General features: G+C 39.0%; 2 protein-coding genes across 2 annotated transcripts; both read left to right on the top strand.

Annotated features, from left to right (window-relative positions):
* The first annotated feature begins 3,415 nt into the window (after window positions 1-3,415).
* On the top strand, window positions 3,416-11,144 carry LOC117729698 (phosphatidylinositol 3-kinase regulatory subunit gamma-like). Its single transcript, XM_034531014.1, has 11 exons — window positions 3,416-3,677; window positions 4,837-5,010; window positions 5,412-5,517; window positions 5,683-5,781; window positions 7,434-7,614; window positions 7,958-8,083; window positions 8,248-8,390; window positions 8,592-8,768; window positions 10,013-10,081; window positions 10,535-10,696; window positions 10,955-11,144. The coding sequence occupies exons 1-11, from the start codon at window positions 3,416-3,418 to the stop codon at window positions 11,142-11,144; spliced, it is 1,689 nt and encodes a 562-aa protein (XP_034386905.1).
* Window positions 11,145-18,979: 7,835 nt separating this feature from the next.
* On the top strand, window positions 18,980-22,337 carry LOC117730107 (gamma-interferon-inducible lysosomal thiol reductase). Its single transcript, XM_034531635.1, has 7 exons — window positions 18,980-19,125; window positions 20,093-20,281; window positions 20,358-20,429; window positions 20,519-20,608; window positions 21,173-21,325; window positions 21,864-21,932; window positions 22,164-22,337. The coding sequence occupies exons 1-7, from the start codon at window positions 18,994-18,996 to the stop codon at window positions 22,221-22,223; spliced, it is 765 nt and encodes a 254-aa protein (XP_034387526.1). The 5' UTR covers window positions 18,980-18,993; the 3' UTR covers window positions 22,224-22,337.
* The last annotated feature ends 29 nt before the right edge of the window (window positions 22,338-22,366 follow it).

Raw genomic sequence — 22,366 nt, 5'->3', positions numbered from 1 at the left:
GGAGGGAGTTGGGGTGGTGGGGGACTGTGTCTGCTGTTTTGTCTATGGTGCCGTAACATCTTTTTTAACCAGTTACTTCCACACCACTTCTTTCATTATGCTGATCTGTGAAGTGGAACGTAACGCTGGCTGAGTTGAGAGGTCAGGGGCTCCCGCTGCCTAGATACATACAGTCTAATATTAGAACATTTCCTTGATTTGTTAGCAGCATCTCTGCTGACTCCTGAGCACATGGCAACAGGCTGGCCAATAGGATTTCAGGAGACCACTAAGCCTCTCGCTCTGTATAGCAACAGTGGCATCCTTCCCTTATTTATTTATTTATATAGGAGTTTTTTTCCCACCGACTCATTTTCATGCTGCTGTCCCCCCACTGTGCATTCACACCGTGCTCTCAAACTGTAAAAAAGAGTTACGGTGCGAAGAGTAGAGCTGCTTTTACTTTTGCCTGTCCTTTTCCTGCACAAGCTATATAACCTACATCCTTTTTGTAGATTTCTAAAAATATATTTGTATAGTTTTTTTATACTGCACTCCACAGATAAGTGGACTTTTTTTCTGTGCATTGCATCTAAAAGTAAAAACTAAGTGGGAAATGTAATGGAAAAGGCTTGATTTTTTTTTTTTAATGAAGGCATGAAGAGTATCGTCGACGAGGAGAGGAAATACCAAGAGGAATGGCATCGTGGGAAAATGTGGCACTCAGAGGGGATGGACAACAACCAAGTGGAGAGGATCTTTAAAAGATGGAGGACACAGGCAGAGAGGCAGCGCGGGTTGGGAGGAGAGGGGGGGTAGAGGGACATTGGATGGCGTGAGGACCGAGGCCGGTGGTTGGTTTGATCTGAGCCACGTGTGCGTCCAGCTACGTCTCTTCGCCTCTTCATGGATGTTGATGAAACGTTGGCTTCCACTGCCGCCCGGTCCCTTCTGTCTTGGCCCAGGTAGGTGCGTACTGTCCCGTCCTGCTGAGTTTCCTCATGATGATTCCTTTTTCAGGCTGTTCTGATTTGATCTACACCAGAAGTTGCCATTTTGAAAGTTCCGTGCATGTTCAGCCTTCGTATCTCTTCGTCATTCCAAGCTTAGATACGGGACGATGGAAAGCTTGAAGGCGTTGGGAGAAATATGGCGGATGTAAGCCGTCCCGTTTTTTGTGATGCAACACTGACCGATAACGGAATACAATCGAATATTTGACCAGAACACGTTCAGAAGACCGTCATCAGCAAAATCAATACGTTCTTAATTTTATGATGGTGAATTGACAATTTTAATTGCCTGACAAAGTATGTGACATTTTCAAACGAGCGCTTTAAAATGCAACATACGTAAAGAGATTTTTAGGACTCCAACTTTGCTTCTCACTATTGCTTTTCCTTATGGATCCACTAATCCAATAATAACGCATGAGCCTAGCAAACAATATTTACTTTGTTTTGGTAATGACTAAACACATACACATCCTAATTCATGTTTTTCTCACTAACAAACATAAATAGAAACGTTGACTCTCAATGAAATAATCCAGTAGAGTTGAACAATATGGAACATTTAGTTTTTTAAAGAACGTATAAAAACATTAGAAAATTGGTTTATGCGATAAAGATCACAGGACTTCGTCAAAATCAAGTTTAGTATCGTGCATCATCTCAACAGGATCTGGACACAATGTCCCTTGTACATCGTTCTACGAAGACTTCATGGCTGCGTACCAATGGAAGTATTTTGATGTCGACGCCATTTCGTCACCGCTTTGACTTTTGATCCGCAATATTTCATCGCTCAGTAAATTGAGATATTACCATATCCTTCTTTTGTAGAAACAGAACACACTCTTAAGTTTTCTGTTTACTAAAAGCACAGATACAAATAAAGTAAATTTGAGTCGTCACATAATAAATCAGTATTTGCAAGCTTTTTCCGGTACCCAAAATAGATGCTGAGAAGCATTAGTTGAACATAATTAGTAAATGAAAAAAGTATTTAATACAAGAAGTTCTATGAGGTTACTGTGTTTTTTTTCAATTGCATTGTAGGTAAGCAACTATGACCTCTGTTTTTTTCTGTTAAAACCACACCTATTGTGATGGGATCAGATCAATAATGGTATGACAATAATCTGATCTTTTATTAAAATACATTTTAATGACAAAAAAGTGACATTTTACTCTGTAGCGCAGATGATACCCCATCTCACATCTCTTGTCACATTGTAAAGTGTATAGGAGGATAATAAATTGCTGACTAATCCCAGATGCTTTGGAGAGGAAGAGGATTTAGTCACAGTCCCTTGAATTCTTTACTATGTAATGGATTACATGATATAACACTGTACAGTCATTATATAAAAAAATGTTAATGTTAATACCGACTTCCTAAAAAGCAAATCCCATGACATCCCAAAAGGCAATATAAAATACTCTCTTGTACATTCTCTCTAACATATAATCTGCCTAAATCTGTTTCCAGTGCACCTTTATTGGCAGCGTTTCTGATACAGCCAGATGTGTAAATGGATATAAGATCTGGTATAAACGTGATGGAAAAATGTCAGTTGTAATGTAAGCCTCACATCGACGGTGTTAAGACCTATCAGATAACTGTGGTGTTGAACATTTCAATGCATTAACGTGTCGGTAACAGCAATGATTGAGTTTTTCTGAACCTGTTCTACAGAAAGCCCCTATAATTAGAATAATAATAATGACAGCAATTCAATTAAAACATTTCTGAGCATGAACGTACTGGGCGGGTCTGCAACATGAAGCTGTAAGAAGTTAGGGATTAATTGGCCAACATAGCAAATAATAAACAGATTTGTGATACTGTGCAGATTATTAAACCATTATTTGGCCAGATGTTTGCATGCAAAAAACCTTATTGTCATAATTCTCAGCACTGATTCTCACACTATATTTGTGCATTTTTTTTGTTTTAGGTTTTCTGACATGAGATGATACGCGAGTCCTTGAGAATGATAACAGACAGTCTGTTACTCTCCAGTGGGTTTACGGCTCAATAACTAGTGTCAAGGTGCCTATGAAGCGGGCAGTCAACTGTTCAGGAACAAACTGGTTGTTCTGGGTAGCTCCAAGATATGAATCCCTTTAAGCGAATGACTGTGAAGCAGAACAGAGAAAACTCCCACTGAGTACTTAAAGTGAAAACACAATGACGCAATGTCATCGCTCTGCTCTGTGATGAAGTTCAACCGGGGATTCAGGCTGAGGAAAATGCTCTACCTCCACAACACAGGGCAGCCTTGAACTCGACATCGTCCCTTCTCCATCCCTCAGCCATGAGTGTAACTGTAAGCTGATAGCATGTGATCAACAGCGGCGTGGCACCCAACATCCTGCTGCTTCTCCAACTCAATATAACCTAGCTGGAATATTCAGTCTGTGTTGTGAAAATGGCAGAAGAGGGTTTCCAGCTCAGAGCGCTAAACTGTGCACAGGACAATGAGCTCCAGCTAGCTGACTTCCCAACGTCATCACTCGCATCCCTCCATCTCAGGGACGAAGCTGTGGTCATCAACGAGAGCACCAACCATATGGGGGATAATCCCGAGCCCCATTCTGTATTTTCTGTAATGTCATCACTGCTCAACCAATCTCAACAGCAGACAGACATATCCGTGTCGACGAGGCCGGAGCCTCCACCAGCAGTTCAAGGTAAGACCTGGTGCTATACTAAGCATTTTTACACATCTATGCTGATATCTTATTTAGAATTGTAATTGTGATATATTTGAAGAATTTATTGTAAACGGATAAAATAATCATGCAGAACAAAGTAAAATATTTTCAATCAAACGTCTGCAGCATTAAATTAGACAATAGAAAGTGTTAAGATATTCCTGTAAGTCAGCACTAAGTACATTTGTCTCATGTCAGTTTGTGTCATCCGTGTTGATACTTCTAACTTTTACTCCAATGGGTGATGGTAACATTTACAGTAAGTATATTGCAACCTGAACATCAATGATAGATGGTAATCATACATTTACAAAAGAGCAGATTTTTTTTATTTCAATCAATTAGTCATTTTAGCTCTAGTAAAACATAATTTGGCAAACGTCAAGAGAAATGTCAGCAGCTGGGATCACATAGTTTCAAAGGCTTAGTGATGCGAATGATTCACAGAGATTCAAGATGTATTAGATGCAGAGCTTTTCTTAGGTTTCCATACCGGGCAAGTTTTGACAGAGCTTCACTGTTTGTGGGCTCAGGGTTAATGAGTTTACACACTTTCTAATTTTACTACAGCATATGATTCCTCCAACATACAGCTCTATTTGCAGCAGCAATTTAATGCATCTTCAGACATACCATCGCAAGTGCTGAAGGGATGATTTACATCAACAGCTAACAGCACACCTCTCACATGCGAGTAAACACAAACAATTCACACATAAATGAAATGCCTGACAGACAGATTCCCACCTTCCCCTGCTTTCCTAATACCCCATTAACACACACAGGCACCATTAACACAATCAGACACAGCAGCACATCAACAGCTACAGTCCTTCATGCCCATGGCATCTCGCTGCGGACAGCTGTTGTTTGTTAGGCGAGGCAAAGCAAGGCGAGGTCGAGCACTAGCAGAGTGGCTTCTGAGTCTGAGTGTTGAGGAGTGCCCGTTCTGGTATTTTAGGCAGTCAGACAGTGTCACCTGTCAGCAGACTAGTCTGGACAAACTCTCCCACATGGTGCAAGCAACACAACGATATCTCCCTCTGGAGTCCTCGTCAGTGGGCCAGCAGCGTGTGCTGAACCACCACAGAGTGCAGATAGCCTCACACAGATCAGCCTCCATGGACAGCAGGAGTAACACTGGGCCGTTGGGTGCTTAATGTTGCAGACTTCTACGAGCCTCAGATGGGCCAAAACGACGGCGAGCCTCACTCTTGCACCCTGACAGCGTTCCTGCGTGACCTTTCCACCCCTGTCGATCATGATGACGTGTTTGCTGCACTAAGAGCCAACATTGTCACGGAGGGAGGTAATCTTCAAGGATCTCTTTGTTCTGCTTGTTAGAAGTATATCAGATCTTTTGTAGCTTATCTCATCACTTTACAACATAGCACAAACGATGATCATGACAAAGGTTACCTGCTGTTGATCGTTAAGAAACAGATAGTTATATAATAAGTAAAAAGGGATAAAAGGATGAGGACTATGATGGATTATCTTTTATAGAAGTACTTTTTTATACTTTGTCTTTGAAACTCATTTTAAACCTGATGTATCCAACAATCCAGACTTAATAATATTAATATTTCCTTTTTCCTTTTTAAATCAAAGAATACTTGGTAACCTGCTGTTGATGTTTTTTTTAAATTACAACATTTTTGTCTTTGCTATTCTATATTTAAGCAAATATTGTTTTGCCTCTGTGGTCAGAACCTCAACCCAAGAACAACATAACCAAAGCAATGGCAGCATGCGACTGCAGCTCTGATGACAACCATCTGTCTGATGCCGAGTGGTACTGGGGAAATACCTCCAGGTATTGAATATTTTCATACAGCATGCTGATGATTTAATACTAATATAATACAGAACATTATTCTGGTTTGTTTACATATTAAATATCAACTTTGTTTGCAAGTCGATTTCTTAAAACTTCTCCATGAACAGTTTGAAACCTTAATGCCCTTTTGTGGTTGTCCAGAGAGGAAGTAAATGAGATGATGAGAAACACTCCTGATGGCACGTTCCTGGTCCGAGATGCGTCCAGTAAGGTTAAGAGGGAATACACACTCACACTAAGGTAAGCACTTTTGACTTCTATGTGTTGTCAGCACAAGCAAAAATCACAGTTCATGCTCTGCATGTGGAATAAAGTATTTGAGCTGCTAACAATATAACTTTTGCATCTCGTGGGAAGGCCATGTTCCCTCCGAATCCAAAACATGTAGTTAGAGGTCAGTTATTATTTCCTGGTTTCAAAGTCTAACTTTAGTTGTCTGGTTTCAAAATCTAAATTTAGTTTTACCGGTTTTATACTGTAACTTTATACATTTCTGTTTCTGTTTAGTTGAATCACGGACAGACTAGGTTTCAGTTATAAAGCTTTGTTGATTAGAGCTTGGCGCAGACTTCAGCGGTCAGAAACATAACACCTTTTTTACGTGTGTTATTCCTTCGTCTCACATGTGTCTGACAGAAAAGACACACTCCAATGTTTCTAAATTCCAAATTCATTTAACGCTGATTCCAGAAGTGTGATTTTGACCGGCTTCTGCTTTCTGCATTATGGTAAATATATCTCTACTGAGTTGTGCGTCCTCATGACATTTCTTAATCAAACACTGTAAAACATATCAGGCATGTAAAATGTATTAAAATAAAAGAAACAGAATATTTGCTGAGCAAATTTCTTAAAGCTACCTCGCTTCACCATCAGACGTTTGATTCTATTGGCTGGGTGGTTGAATAGAGTTGAAAACTTTGAAAACGCATACACTAACACAGAAGTCTGAAAATTGACAAAATGGTGCTAATAAAAATTAAAAAGACTTTTACTGAAAATTAAGATATGTATTTGACTAGAATCGGCCTAAAAACGTCACTGCACTATAATGGTGCTTTCACACGTAGGTCTGGTTCAAAGTTCAAACTTGTTTGCTCGCTAAGTGCGGTTCATTTGGGCTGGTGTGAAAGCTGTTCATTGAACCCTGGTGTGGATCTAACAACCGAACCAAGACCACTTGTGCAAGGCTCAGTGTACTCGGTCCATTCACAAGTGTGTGACAGCAATCCCAACCACAAAAAACCTGAATCATCCCCGTACAAGATGCCATCTTGTACAGTGCCTTTTTGTCCTGTCTCTGTTAGTCAGTCATAACATATGGTTGACTCCTAATATTGCTTACCATTAGTTATTTCTTCGTGAGCTCTTTGAGACGCCAAAGAACATACATTTACACATCAGAAGCATTTAACTACGGCCTAAACTTCAGTCACCAGAATTTGATTGAGTCTTGATGATGCACAGATGATGCAGGATGACAAAGTCTAATCAATGAGATACCCGTCAACCTTTTCAGTATAACTTCATGTCTATTATTTCCCCCCTTGGTCGGGACCAATCTCCCAGTAAGAGTGGCAGGCTCTGGGCCAAATTTTACAGTTACCAAACGGTGAAATTAAAATGTTTGGGTCCGTCATGGTGGCCAAAAAACCTTTTTTCCCACAAACTGCCATTGGGAAATTACATCAGTGAATTAAACCCATAAATAGCCCTTATCATTGGGTCCTAAAAGTGGTCAAATCTAATAATAGCCAAAGCCAGAGTTATTTTCCTTTCCTTTCAAAAACAATGGTTTCTCTCCAGACATCTTTCTAGTGCTGCTTCTCTGGTGATCGGGGGCCTTATTGGTGTTGGCAGCTTTTGTGACAGTTATGCTTTGACTTTTGTAGGAAAGGTGGCTCCAACAGACTGATAAAGATCTTCCATCATGAGGGGAAGTACGGCTTTTCTGAGCCACTGGCCTTTACCTCTGTGGTGAACCTGATCCAGTATTTCCAGAATAAGTCTCTGGCCCAGTACAACTCTAAACTGGACACACAGCTACTCTATCCCATAACCAGATACCAGCAGGTGGGTTTATGAGGCCTCTCAATGTGCTATATAATAAACTATATGATAACTGAATATAAAAAAGTAAACCTTTTTAGTTGTATTTATTGTAAAGGTTTATTGTTATTGTTGTGATTTTATTTGAAACTATGTAGGTCTATATGCAATTTTGGCAGCATCAGCGCTAGTAACAGGGATCATTAACTGTCTCCATTTTTGTAATATGCCACAAACCTTGTGTCAAGTTCAGATCAGATTAAATGAATCATAGGAGCTTTAAAAATGAACCTGGTATTTCATATCTTTCAATGACTTCTGGTATCTTCCTAAATATCTTAATCTATCTAAACATTCTCGTCTTTAGCAGCAGATTGTGGTTGACGTTGACATTGATGCAGTTGGAGAACAGCTGAGGATATTTCAGGATCAATACAAAGAGAAGAGCAAAGAGTACGATCGTCTGTTTGAGAAGTTTAACCAAACCTCTCAGGTACAACAATAATCATTGAAACTTAATTTGACTAAATCAGTTGTTTTATTGGTTAAAAGCAAAATCTTTAAGTAAATATTATACTTCTGAATGCTTTACCACAACTAAGTCTGACTGTCAGGCCTTGACAGTCAAAGTAAAGATGTGTTGCCTTTCCTCCCCAGGAGCTGCAGAGCAAGCGGACAGCCATAGAGGCTTTCAGTGAAATCATTCGGATCTTTGAGGAGGAATGTGAAACGCAAGAACGCTACAGCAAAGAATACATCGACATGTTCCTCACATTAGACAGCAGTACACAGTCAGACAAGTATGCTTCAAAATACCAACCCGTATTTCCAATTTTGTCACTTTGTGTATTCTGTTTGACTTATTTTCTGAAGGCAAAATCTAAATTAAAACTCTCACTACTCACTGCTGGCCATGCCCACAGCAAACCAGCAGACTCTGAATTGTTTACTGAACTTGTTCCATCTCCTCTTCCTCTTCCTCTTCTTCCTCCTCCTCCTAGGATTCAAAACAATTCAGATGAGCTGCAGTCAAGGGTGGAGGAGATCCACAACAGCAAAAAGAAGTTGGAGGAGGAGCTGAGGAGGAAGGCGTTGGCTCACATGGAGGTCGACAAGAAAATGGACAACCTGAAGCCCGACCTAGTACAGCTCAGGAAGATCAGAGATCAATACCTGCTGTAAATGACACTCTTCAGCACCTCATGTTCGAGATTTATGTATGTTGTCAAAATAGTGGAGGCAGGTCTGGGCTGGGGCCGTCAACAAGTATTCTAAATTTGAATATTTATTCGAATAGTAAAAATAAGAAATATGAAAATATAATATTAGATTATGAAAAAAGCAGCACAACCAAGGCTTTCTACTGCGCACATCACATGAGAGGAGTCATGAAATGCCTACTTCTTAAACAAAAAACACGTGTTTTATGTTGTGATATTTACTTGAAATTACAAATAATATCTCCGACAGCAAGTAGGATTCTTTCATCCCTTTTGCCAGCTGACACCATATCAATGTATTTGTAGTGAAATGAGGAGGTATCGTGCAGATAACTCCTCATTACAACTTCCCTATATATATTCGAACGTCAGTCTTAACCAATTGTGTACAGACTAGACAGATTAATACAGATGTGATATCTTGCCTTCATTTAAATATGTCTCAATACATGAAACAATACAAACAAGGCAGAAAGCGTGCAGATGAACTGCAGAGCAAGAGCGGGCAGCAACTGAAAGTATTGTTAGAATAAATTAAGTGTTTAGTGACCACACTCTTTTGGATGTACCGTATCAATCCTGACCATCTTCATATCAGGTGACCCCACATCGGGTCCCAAACCCCAGGGCATATCAAATGTGTCAACATGATTCTTAATTGGAGTCTAATAATTATCATTAGATGAAATCCATCTGATATATGACTGATTTCAGTTTATTTCAAATCAGTCGGTCACATACCAGTTACACAGCTGAGTTGTAAACATAGAAAAACCAATCAGCTGTTCTCATTTATGTTGCCACAGCTGTGAATGTCCAGCATGCTCTGCACAATGCGGCCCGATGGGAAGATTGTGTCCTTCTATCTTTCTATCTTTGAGTAAATTAAAATAAGCAGATGTACCCTGTTGAGGTTTTGTGAGAAAATTACACACTCAGCCCTGTATCTTTATTACAACTGATGCCGCAACTTTGCAACAAATAAAGCAAAACTCAAAGTCTGCTGTTGTTATGCATTGAAGGTTTTCTTCGTAAATGTGCCCCTATTTCAGTGTGCTGTGGCAGTGTATAATGTGACTGCTGAATATTCAAAAACTATAATGGACGAGAATATTATTTGCATTTCTTTTCTATTTTGTTGGAAAATCCTTCTGTATCTCCATATGAATACTTTCTTTTACTGTGTTTTCTCCATATTTCAGCTGGCTCACCCAGCAAGGCACCAGACAGAGCCAGATCAATGATTGGCTGGGTATCAGGAATGAAGAAGAGTGAGTATCCTCATTCAACCTGGTCGACTGAGCCTAATATAAATAAATATGTAGAAATGTACAATCAAATATTTTACTATTTCTATTTGTTATGGGGTACTTCATATGCCACTGACAAGATTCGGAAACATGCCTCTGTGTGCAAATCTTGAAAACGTCTAATGCAAACATCTGCAGTATGGCAGCGAAGAATGTATGCAGTATACCAACAGCCCTATATTCTATTACTTCAAATGTAATGGGCATATATGCATTAAAACCCATGCTAAATAAAAATGTTCCTAGCTAACCGTGGCAACAGTGCTTACATGCAACTCACTGTGACAGCTTTATGACTTTCTTCTGTTGGTATGATGATAGGGCAAAAAGGACAACAATTTTTTGCGAACAGTATGCTTTAAAATATATATTTCCTTACTGATCTAACCTTTCCACCTCTCCATCGTCCTTTAGCCCGTACACTCTGGCAGATGATACAGACCAGGAGGAGAGGAGCTGGTACGTTGGTGGTATGAGACGAAAGGAGGCCGAAGAGCTGATGAGAGGGAGGAGGGACGGGACCTTCCTAATCAGAGACAGCCAGACTCAGAGAGGCTCCTTTGCCTGCTCTGTTGTGTGAGTAGCATAAGATTTGCATATTTCAGGCATGTACAAATCATACCATTTTGCCTCTCTAATCCCAATGCATCATACATTATTAGTCAAAGGTGTGCAGAGTGCAGAGTAAACGTGTAACCTATCCTGTGGCTGTGTTGGACATAACCCCCCTGAAAAAATTCACATCATTAGCCCTAATGAGGATAAGCGGTATTGAAAATGGATGGATGGATGGATTATTATAATTATAATTATTATACCTTTTGTCTCATGCAGTGTGGACGGGGATGTGAAGCATTGTGTGATCTACAGAACATCCACAGGGTTTGGCTTTGCTGAGCCCTTCAACCAGTACCCATCGCTAAGAGAGCTGGTCCTCCACTATCGACACACATCCCTGATCCAACACAACCAGCAGCTGAATGTAACCCTGGCCTGGCCCGCTCTCAGCCAGCAGTCCAGCTGAGACACACCAGCATGCCACCCTGATGGCACTTTCCCAAAGCTTCACTATTTCCACCACAGATGCACCAACATGGACACTGTTACCAGGCTCTGACAAAGTACCGGTTCGTGTTGTCACCATACTTCACCAGAAATGGTTTCAGTGCTCATATCACACAAATCCCACACTGGTAAGATGTCGCAGCAAACAAAAAACAACAAACATTACTGAGCAACAGCCACTCAAATGCTTTGCTAGGTCACGTGGAACAGATTTTGAACAGTTTTGAGGGTGATTAGTTGATTGTCAGCTTTGTTAGTTAAACACAACGGTTGGATATTGACTTCAGCTCTGTGCGAAGCTAGCCAATTTATTTTTAAAGCTATTATTCCTAATACTAGAAATCCCATTTGCTCGCCATCTGCACATACAGATTGTAAAAAAACACAATTGGGATTAAGTACTTAGCTGAATTCAACATTGAACTAAATCTTTGTGGCAGTACTGAAGTACTACTGAAATACTGCCTCCACGTGATCACTGCTGGTGTCAGACAGTTTCCCAAACTGGTGCAGGTACCCAAGTCAAAGTTTCACAGTTAAAAACGCTTAAGGGTGCCGTGGTTTATAATTAAACTAGAAGTGTACCACAGGATACGACTCTCCAGCTGTCAGAATACTGATACTAAACTTTATTAGAACAATCAAAGCAGAGAGATATAATTTGGATTGCTATTTTCAAGTATAAAAATGATGGTATGTTTCCCGGGAGAGAAATGTATCTAAGTTATCCACTAATTCAGACACTAAATATTTCAGTTTTTTTCTGAAGGTAAAGCACAAGAAATCATAAATACTTAAAAAAGCAAATATGAAGTTTCATATATAAGTTAAGTCATGGTGTGCATCAGCCAGCATCCCTCCACAATACATATCTTAAATCAATATAATCAGTGCAGTTGCAGTGTTTAAGGTGCTTCTTGGAAACTGAGCTCAGGATGGGACTCTGCACTACCATGTCCATGTGCATTATGGGTAGTGTAATATAGAAACTGAGGTGACACACAAGCACTTTATCCAAACAAGACAACCAGAACACACATAAGCACAGAAATGAGAGTTGAAGATTTGTGAGACACTCATTTCACATATTGATGTTGCTGGTTGGGAAAAAAAAGTTTTTATTTAAGTGGAATATAAAAGTTATTTTCTTATTGTCATCTTCATTATACACTTTTCCACAATATCCTCCAGACATTACTAATATGTGTTTATATCCCTTATATGTACAATGTTTTTTTCTTGTCATTATAGCAATTAGATTATTGGCAGATGAAGATTTTAGTTTAGATAAAAATGAGACAATCAAGCTTAAGTTATTGTAATCTGTAAATGTGTCTGTTTAACACTTTTAAGTGTTCGTTATAATATGTGAGTGGGTATTAACTGTGAAGCAGTAGACATGAGGCACAGGCAAATTATGAAAGCCTTACTGTGTGTGGTTAGAACACCGACCCAATAAGCACAGTTACTTCGGCACACGGGAGATCATGCTGCTTCAGATAAACCTTTGATTAATGAGACGGCTGTATTTCTAGTTTATATTTTTTTCTGAGGATTTAGCAGAAGTTGGTGAACCAGCAGCTTTGATACGTCTCTGGACGTGTTGGAGTGTTAATACACAGGACTTTTAGATTTCGGGTTGTAAAGTGCCCTTAAGTGTTCCTGTTGCAGCCATCATGATTTCCTGTGTGCTTCTCTCAGGAGAGATGTCGTGTCCCCTCATGATGTTAAACAGCAATGTTCTGATGAACCAAACACTGAGCTTGTGTCTAACTGGATACAAGGCTACAATAGCACAAATACCCCTTACCCTCAAGGAGAGTATTATTATTGAAGCTAAATATTAGCCGTATCATATTTAAATCATTATATTTAATAGGGCTGGGTATCGATACTCCACACCTTTTAAAGAGGTATCGATCAAAATGAACGTAGAACTATCGAAACTTCTCGAGTCAAATGATACCTGCTATTGATCCTTTTTTTGCCCAGATCTAGAAATAATAATTATTGGTTTTGCTCGCAGCCAATCCACAGTGAGTGTTCTTCTATTTAATGCTGTTCAGGGCCACGTCTATTAGATGGGTATTAAATGAAGTACTAATAACCAGCCCAACTATTCAACTATTTTGTAAAAGTGATTGACAGATAAACCTTATATAGCGGTATATAGCCACTAGCGACATAGCTAAAAATATGATTCAAGCTGTGGATCAAAAAAAGTATATTACAATCAAATGTGACAAAATTATGATATTTTGAATACAGCAGCAAAATATACCTGAATACCTAAATGAAAGTTGTTAACATGTCAGGCCTATCCTGGCCCCTGCGGCCCCAGGGTTAGGTAACAGGGACTCCATTGGTAGTGCACTGTGAGTTACAGTGAATAGTTTGAACTATTTTTATAAGCAAAAATACAGTAATTATTAACAGTGGCATTATTAGTTTTGGGTGCACCTTAATGTATTTATTTTTCCCTGTTTAATAGTTACTTTGAATGCACTTCTCTATGAGTGATCATAAGTCAAACGCTTGATGCAAGTTGCACACTTGGAAGTTCTCAATTTTGTTTTATTTGTCCAATTCCTACTTTGTGGCACTAAAAAGGTGTAAATGTTTGATTTTGCATGCCATAACAGATTACGTTGGAATTATATGCATTTACAATTTATATTATGGACATAATGACTGGGTACCGTTTTGATACCAGTTCAGGTACTATAAATTCAACACCAGCTATAAAAGATATGTTTTGTTACCTTTATTTGATGGGTTAGCTGTATTCTGTGTGTTTTTGTGGCTTTGTTTCCATTATTGGTACTAAGCACTCATTACTGATGTTTTCCTTAAATGCGCCTCTCTGAGATCACCTGTCAGTCATACAGGATGAGTGATTAATGTCAAGGCAAATGTAAAAGAAACGCTTTCATGTTGGGTGTGGTCTGTTGTGACCACATGAATCACATGAATCTGCGATATAGTGTTGCACGGTAGTACAATCGGACACGGCACAGCGTGTGGACAGAGTAGACTCAATGGCAGTGCAAGCAGGATTGTTAACCTGTGTTGTTACTCTGTATGGCAAAGAAGTACATTTTGAAATGTTGGTCAGCTGTTTATGCTGCTTTGTAATACTCAGTGCTCATTGGCATGCAGTAGCATACTCCTGTGTAGAAATAAAGGCTGTGGTCAAATAGTCAAAGACTTAGGAAAAGACAACTGCGTTGCTAAGAGAATCTGTTACTGGTAATGTTACTGATGTGGGTCTGCCGTGGTGAAGCTATGATGTTCCTAAGATGGGACGATCAAAGCACATCTTTGATACTTTTCCCTGTTCATTCTTACAGTGTTGTTTCATGCAATCTCTCTCTCTCTCTCTCTCTCTCTCTCTCTCTATATATATATATATATATATATGAGAGAGTGAGGTTTATTCTTGTCTGTGGATAATGGTTGCAACTCCTCATGTTGTATCTTGTCTGGCCACCTGCTGATGACAGCGTAGTGTTTTTTTCCCTGACGTTAGCAACAACTTTGACCAGCTTCACTTAAGGTGAACTGATCTTTATGGATGACCAGCTTTCCTCCTAATTTTAGGGACAAACTGCTTCTTGTCAACCCGGTGAAAAATATCACTCAATTACCGTACCCTAAATTAAAATTGAAATATAAAAGGATTCTAAGTTATAAAAGTGAAATATAAAAGGATTCTAAGTTATAAAAGTGAATTGAAAGCAGTTGTCGCATTGAGAATGGTTGCTCACGCTCCTGTCCACTCATATTTATCAACATGAATCCCAATTGGTATGATTGTATGAACATATGTGATGACTGCGTCTCTTGTCAGTCATGTTGATTGTCATAGTGCTTCACTTTAAATATTTCTTATGCAAGAAATTGTGGGATGAAATTATCTCCTTTCCTTTAGTGGCCCAGTGTACCCTTTGCTAAAAGGAGATAAGAAAGGAACCATTTAAGCACCTTTCCTGAACATTTAGAGAATTCAACCAGCTCCTATCATGACTGCAACGTTGATACTTTCGGGTCATTTCACCTAAATTAGGAACTTTCCAAAGCAATGAAGATTATTGGACCGCAGCCTAAAACTATGTAACAGTGGTGTAGTGTTAAATTAAAAACTAAAGTTAAGGGAAATATGGCTCACACAATCGGTTGAACATTCATCTTCAGCCTGAATTCCCTGCCTTACAGGATCTTCTTTTTAGATACTTGTTATACAGTAAACATGGATTGATGCACCTAAACGACTGTTATTACGTGAGGCATGTTGGGTGCACATCTGGCATGTGAAATATGTCCCTTGTTATTTAGGATATGTCCTTTATTTTTTTACAAACTCAATAGATTGATCAAGTATTTAATGTGAGTCCATATACCTTTAAAATATAAATGTATTTAATATTGTGAATTATAAGAGAAGAAACTTAACATACTCTGGTTATTTCTTTGTATATGTGCACAAACAACATAGACCACCAGTTCTCCGAGGGGCTTAGATTTAAAGTTTGCACACAAGTACCTCATGCGAGGTGGAGATACTATGACTAGATTCAAGTACATCTGCCCTGTTGCTGAAGCAGAAGGTGGTGCTAAGTTGCTGATGAGATTGATATGTTGTAGCACTGATATGAGTTTAATGAGCTGACCACTTAGTAGTATTTAGTTAAGTCAGACATCTTTTTTTGTAGGCTGTATATGCAAAAGTTGTTTTTTTTCTCATGTCACTGTCTCACTTTGTAACGTAACAGTTTTATTGTTGTGCAAAAAAAAAAAATGTAATACAGAGTTAACAAAACATTTCACAAAGATTAATGCTTTGGAGGAGAATAATTTGGTGTCTCATATCATAAAATGTGTCATGATGTGCTTTCAGCTGCAATCATAGCAGTGCAGTTTTGTCCAACTTATGATTCATAACCTACTATTACCTGATGCTAATTTACCAACCATTACCCAGATACATTTGCTGTTGGATACTGAATTATACACAGTTATAAAGAATACTGTTATGATGAAGGAAAAACATCCTACAAGCAGATTCAAATGCACTTCTTCAATTAATTATCTATAGAGCTACCCAGATACTAGCTATGTTTGCTAAGCTAGCCTGCCGATCATTTCAACATTGCAAATGTTTATGACTAAAAAATTAATAATAAAATAACATAGATTCTAATAACATATTTCTGTCTTCTTCATTTGGCAGTTAACTAGTACATGCTCCATAAAACCTCCCACCAGGGAGGATTCAAATCAACAAGATTTCTTCTTGCTGAGCACCTCGTGAAAGTTTTTACTGAAATGTTGCGTTAGATACAATGGATTACTGACATGTACGATTAGATGAGCCGGATATGTTTGTCAAGTTCTGTGGTGTAATGAAATTTTGATGGTTTTAGTGGTAATAATGCTTGCTTTAATTCTTTGAAGGGGAATGTATTTTTTACACAGTTCCTCCTTCCAAGGAATGAAGGTCCAATTGGATGTGATTTCCATCAATGCCGATGTTCAGCAACTCGGCAGGAAGAAGCTGGGATAGTGGATGGCCATTTTGATACTGGAGAATAGAGTTTGTTACTAGTCTCAGATTAAAAAAAATTAAATGACCTTTTCAGTGAATGCAACTTTGGGATTTTGGCATAATTGGCCAAGATAAATGTTGTGTGTGAAGAACGGGTTGTTATACAGAAATGTCTGTGTTTAGGGTTATGGAGTTGATTAAAGGAACCGGTTATGTGCTGAATAAGAGGGTATACAGTATATACACCGTATAAGAGCTGTAGGCGGGTTTGGTACGTGTTTAGTCAATGTGTTGGAGACAGATTAGGTTTAGTAAGTAGAGGGATGGTTATGTTTGGTGTGGTTGTGGGTCGTGTTGAGAGGAAGGAGGTTGTTTAGTAATTGATATTTGCATTCACACAGTGCTCTGCTCCATCAACTTTCTTCCATGCCATAAACATGGTAGCTTATGTAACATTTGTTACACAAACCACAACATTTTAGGTGATAGGGTTGTTTTCCATCCCAGCCTGAGTTATATGTAGGATCATTCTTTATCGGCTTTTTAAATGGTTAAAGTCTGGGCATTTGATATGTGGACATGTTTCATATAATCAAATGCCTCTCAGCATAGTACTTGATGTTTCTGTAACTCTGACTTTTATTTCTTCCATTGTGGCTGTATGGACTTGTCTTTCTGCTTTAATTTAAAGCATTTAGCTTCCCTTCGTTAATATTGATGTGAGAACCACTGTTTGTTTAACTGCTTGTTTAATGTATTGATTATGAAATTACATTCAGCTTTTTTGAAATAGCTTGTGTTTCATTCAGGAGTCATATCTGAAAAATAATGATGGTTTCAAAAAACATTGTTGGTGTAAACCTGACTTTACCCACTTAAGAACATCATTGTTCATGTATGCACTTTTAGATCCCCAAATAAATTTGAGATGATGATGGATTAATGAATTGTTGGGAGTATTATTTGATAACCTGAGGATTTCAAGACTTAATATGTTGTAGGTGGTGTTGAATCAAAACTACAAGTCTAGATAAACAAAGTATAAAGTATACATGACAAATACCATTTACATTTAATACATTTTGAGCAAAACCCTACAAGACTTCAGACATCATGAGCTGCACCACAGTACCACCTACTGTGGATTTACACAACTATGGAGTAATAATACTTCAGGTCTCCGTTGCAAAACATTTAAAATCTCAATGGGACTTAACTTAGTTAAATTAAATATAGAAGAATCCCATACAACACTTGTTTTCATCATTGATTTACTGTGTATTCTATTAAACAACATCGTACAACCTAGATTTTTAACATAGGCCAAATAATTGTTTAAAATATCTGCTTAAGCAACTTGAAGAGCTGCAGGTCCACTGACGGCATCCTAAAAACCTGTACCACTTCCAAAGAGCTAGATGGGCTACAATGTGTAAACTGCAGTGTCAAAGAAATTGTATTCTTAAGTATAGGAGGATGTGTGGTAGAGGTTTTCTTTTTATTAAAAGTACAAATACTACAGTAAATACATGTCCTTTTACAAGTCCTGCATTCACATTTACTTTAGTAAAAGTACACATATATATTCAGGACAATATATTTTATATTATTGGATTACACTTATTGATGCATCAGTGTATAAGCACCCCTTTTATGCTGCACCATGCACATAAAGGTTGAGCTGATGTTAATGAGTTCATGGATTAGTATAAAGTAGCAGAACATATAACTACTCAAGTCAAGTACAAGTAATATTTTAATATAGCACTTGAGTAAATATATTTAGGCTAGTTACTTTCCCTCACCTGTTACCTGTCAAATCAAGGCTACAAATACAGTCACCACCAAACCCAGTGACGTCAGCGCAGAGTCAAAAGAAAGAGTTGTACTGTGAGATCTTTTCAATGCAGCAGGTCATCAGACAGCCAGGCGGCTCTGCAGGTCCTCATGTCACAGAAACATTGATGATTAAAGATATTACAGAAAAAACACATGAAAGCAGAGGAATGCAAGCAGACTTTATTACACAGCTTTAGTCATTAAAACATTCTCTAATTAACCCTAATGTTGAACTGCAAGATGTTATTTGTGGTCGTTTTCCACCTACTTGAGCAAGTAGCGGGAGCTTTCCGAGGATCCCTGAAGGCAGCATTCTCACCTGGAGTTAATCAGCTGATGATGAGGCTGATTGGGCGGCTCTGATTAGGAGGAGCCGCTTTTAGTCGTCTCTCCTCGGTCTCTGCGTGGACTCCTGACAGCCACCATGAAGCTGTCCGTTGTGTGTTTACTCTTCTGTGTCGTTTGGAGAAGCTCCGGCTCGGCTCACCCTAAACCAGCCTGCCGGTACCCGCCGTCTCAGTGGTGCCGATCCCTGGAGATCGCCATAGCGTGCAATGTGAGTAATGAACACACTGCATGGAGTCTATTTGTTCCACCTCGAGCAGGGTCACTGCAGACAATGCATATTAATAGTAAAGACAATATGATTTGGTGTGTGTGTGTGTGTGTGTGTGTGTGTGTGTGTGTGTGTGTGTGTGTGTGTGTGTGTGTGTGTGTGTGTGTGTGTGTGTGTGTGTGTGTGTGTGTGTGTGTGTGTGTGTGTGTGTGTGTGTGTGTGTGTGTGTGTGTGTGTGTGTGTGTGTGTGTGTGTGTGTGTGTGTGTGTGTGTGTGTGTGTGTGTGTGTGTGTGTGTGTGTGTGTGTGTGTGTGTGTGTGTGTGTGTGTGTGTGTGTGTGTGTGTGTGTGTGTGTGTGTGTGTGTGTGTGTGTGTGTGTGTGTGTGTGTGTGTGTGTGTGTGTGTGTGTGTGTGTGTGTGTGTGTGTGTGTGTGTGTGTGTGTGTGTGTGTGTGTGTGTGTGTGTGTGTGTCAATGAGAGTCATGCTTCAGAAATTGAACACCAATGGTTCTTCATGTGACCGGCAGCGCTGGGTCAAATCTAACAAACGCTTAATCGGTTTAAAGTTGAGTACAGAACGTTTGTTTTACTTTGCAGCTGCAGGCTGTGTATAAAATGCCCATTGGCAGTGGTGTCTTAGGAATGCTGTTCGTCAGAAGCCAGTAGAAGCTTTCATTTTAGCTGCATTTGTGAAGCTAAACAGTTTTTAAATTGAACAATTAATGTTTCCTTTGGACAAATCTGATCCAATCTTACTTGCACTCTTTGACATACTAAAAAGTAGTGTATTTAATTAGTTACTTTTTTTTTTTTTTTTATATCCTGAAAGAACTCGTCATGATTTCACCAAATGTGTGACTGTTCATAGGTCTTAGCTCGTGTCTCTTTTATAAAAGTATATTTGAACACATTTATTTTGACATGTCAGAAAATGTGCTGTCGTTCTTCTTCTCGTTCCCTGGCGTAGGTTGAGAAGCAGTGTATGGAGGTGAATGCTACCAGACCAAACCAGGCTGTTCCTCCAGTATCTGTCATTCTGTACTATGAGAGTTTGTGTCCGGACTGCAGAGTCTTCATCACCCAGCAGCTCTTCCCCACCTGGACGATGCTTCAGGACATCATGACTGTCACTTTGGTCCCCTACGGGAACGCTAAGGTACACTGATTCACGTCCTCTGCTCATGTAATGATTTAATATCATCGCGTCAACTAAAAGTTGACATTTCTTGTAGGAAATCCCATCAGCAAATTCTCCCTTCACCTGTCAGCACGGAGAGCCTGAATGCAGAGGAAACATGATTGAGGTTTAAACCCTTCTTCACCATCGCGGTAGCTCTGTCACAGTTTAAATAATACAACATTATGACAATAGATTGCTTCATCTGTTCCTCAGGCCTGCATCATCCATTTAACGGGACACACAGCATTTCAGATCATCTACTGCATGGAGTCGTCTGTAAATGTTGTCAACGCTGCCCAGCCTGTGAGTACCTACAGAGATGTTCTCAGATGTTCAGACAAGTTAACAAATGTCCTATTTTATTCAAATCTAAACCAAATTATTTGTAAGAGAAAACCAAGGTGAAATGTCCATCTCCAGCTTTAAAAAAACTGACCTACTGTACAGTAATCGGATCAGCTCTACAAGATAAAGATAAATCCTGAATACAAATTTGTCTTAAAGAAGCTGAATCCACTGAATGTGCAACAAAATCTTTCCATTTGGCTCGTCTGCTTCATTCCAGGATTTCCAGTAAAACTCTTGAGGGATTTCAGGAAGTACAGACGTCACCGTTTACTTTTTGATATGACTCCAACCACCTGGTCAGATTGTAATTACTTGGAAATCTGAGTAAAATGTCTTTAAAATCCTAAAAGAAAAATGTTTTATAAAATAAAAAAAAGCAATCCTTAAATTATATTTCTTCAGGACAAGAGTTTAAAATGTACAAAACATCAGAGCAAAGACATGAACATCATCAATACATGTCTATACTACAGTATAGTGGGCAGTGTGTAGGGATCATGACATGATGATCTGTCTCAGTGTCTCCAGCTGTACGCTCCCTCCGTCTCCTGGTCGAGTGTCGACTCCTGTTGGAAGGGAGGTCTGGGATACCAGCTGATGCACCGCAACGCTGTCATGACCAGAGCGCTGCGGCCCGTGCACACGCACGTCCCCTGGCTCACCGTCAATGGGGTAAAACATGCTGCGCTTGTATGATCGATATGCTGAAGTGTTACAAAGACCTAAAGTAATGAAGTTCTCTCTCCTATCTTTCTTGACTGAAGAGGCATAATTACACTTTTTAACTAAATGTATAATAAAAACCTAGTGACAAGCTGAATATGAAGTTTGAGCTGCGCAGGATATGATGTTTCTGTCTGACACTGGTTTGCATGTTCAAATTCTGACACTCAGTGTAGAACTTTCAATATTTAATGTTGCATATAACCGATTGTAAAGTATAAGAAAATATTATAAAAATTTGTAGCGCATATCATGCAAAAGCATTGGGACAGTTTGGTTGAATAAGAAGCCACTTGTCAAAAGATGTACAACTAAATGTCCTTCATGATAAAGTCAAATGATTATCTAATGCTCTCCTATTCATGGATGTAGTTTTTGGTTAAACTGTACACTGCTTGTATCTGTAGTCAAGAGCTGCTGATGAAGCGTTAAACAATTCACAACTAAAGAGGACTAAATGTATCTGAAGGATCACAAACCGTTTCAGGAATACGAAGAGGAGAATGAGGACAAAGAGATGTCGTCTCTGTTCTACTTCGTTTGCCAACTCTACAAGGTCAGGATGGTTTTTCTTGTTACTGGGACTCCAATTTGAGATATTGTGCTGGTAGAAATGCATGTAAGAAACTTTGGGAAATCTTCTCCCAAGGTAAAAGTAAAACAATACTCTAAAAAAAAATGTTTCATCACTAAATTGTGATTTAAAAATAACTAAATAAAAATGATCAGTGTTTGACAGTTATTAATAACCTGTTGGTCAGTTTTGTAACTTTGAGACTGTCTTCAGGGGGTGAAGCCTCCAGCCTGCAGTGGAGCTACAGTCAGACTGAACAGAAGCTTCTGCTGAAGACGACTCCTCACAACATTCATAATGTACCAAATAACACACCGACATCTCATAAACATATTTTTGTTTTGTAGTTGATTACAATGTGGGTGTGAGATCACAAGTTGTTTTTGTTTTGTGCCTCTTAAAAATCTGATTAGAAA

The sequence above is a fragment of the Cyclopterus lumpus genome, chromosome 4 (genome assembly GCF_009769545.1).
Source record: "Cyclopterus lumpus isolate fCycLum1 chromosome 4, fCycLum1.pri, whole genome shotgun sequence".
Classification (NCBI taxonomy): Eukaryota; Metazoa; Chordata; class Actinopteri; order Perciformes; family Cyclopteridae; genus Cyclopterus; species Cyclopterus lumpus.
Note: the sequence above shows the minus strand (reverse complement) of the source record. Positions and strands in the feature narration are given on the sequence as shown.

What these genes read in the sequence shown, in the direction of transcription:
- LOC117729698 (XM_034531014.1), top strand. Translation starts at nt 3,416, where the DNA reads ATGGCAGAAGAGGGTTTCCAGCTCAGAGCGCTAAACTGTGCACAGGAC. An exon ending in GCCTCCACCAGCAGTTCAAG is followed by an intron (nt 3,678 to 4,836) that starts GTAAGACCTGGT and finishes GGACAGCAGGAG; the next exon opens with TAACACTGGGCCGTTGGGTG. An exon ending in GGTATCAGGAATGAAGAAGA is followed by an intron (nt 10,082 to 10,534) that starts GTGAGTATCCTC and finishes ATCGTCCTTTAG; the next exon opens with CCCGTACACTCTGGCAGATG.
- LOC117730107 (XM_034531635.1), top strand. Translation starts at nt 18,994, where the DNA reads ATGAAGCTGTCCGTTGTGTGTTTACTCTTCTGTGTCGTTTGGAGAAGC. An exon ending in TCCCCTACGGGAACGCTAAG is followed by an intron (nt 20,282 to 20,357) that starts GTACACTGATTC and finishes CATTTCTTGTAG; the next exon opens with GAAATCCCATCAGCAAATTC. An exon ending in GCAGAGGAAACATGATTGAG is followed by an intron (nt 20,430 to 20,518) that starts GTTTAAACCCTT and finishes TCTGTTCCTCAG; the next exon opens with GCCTGCATCATCCATTTAAC.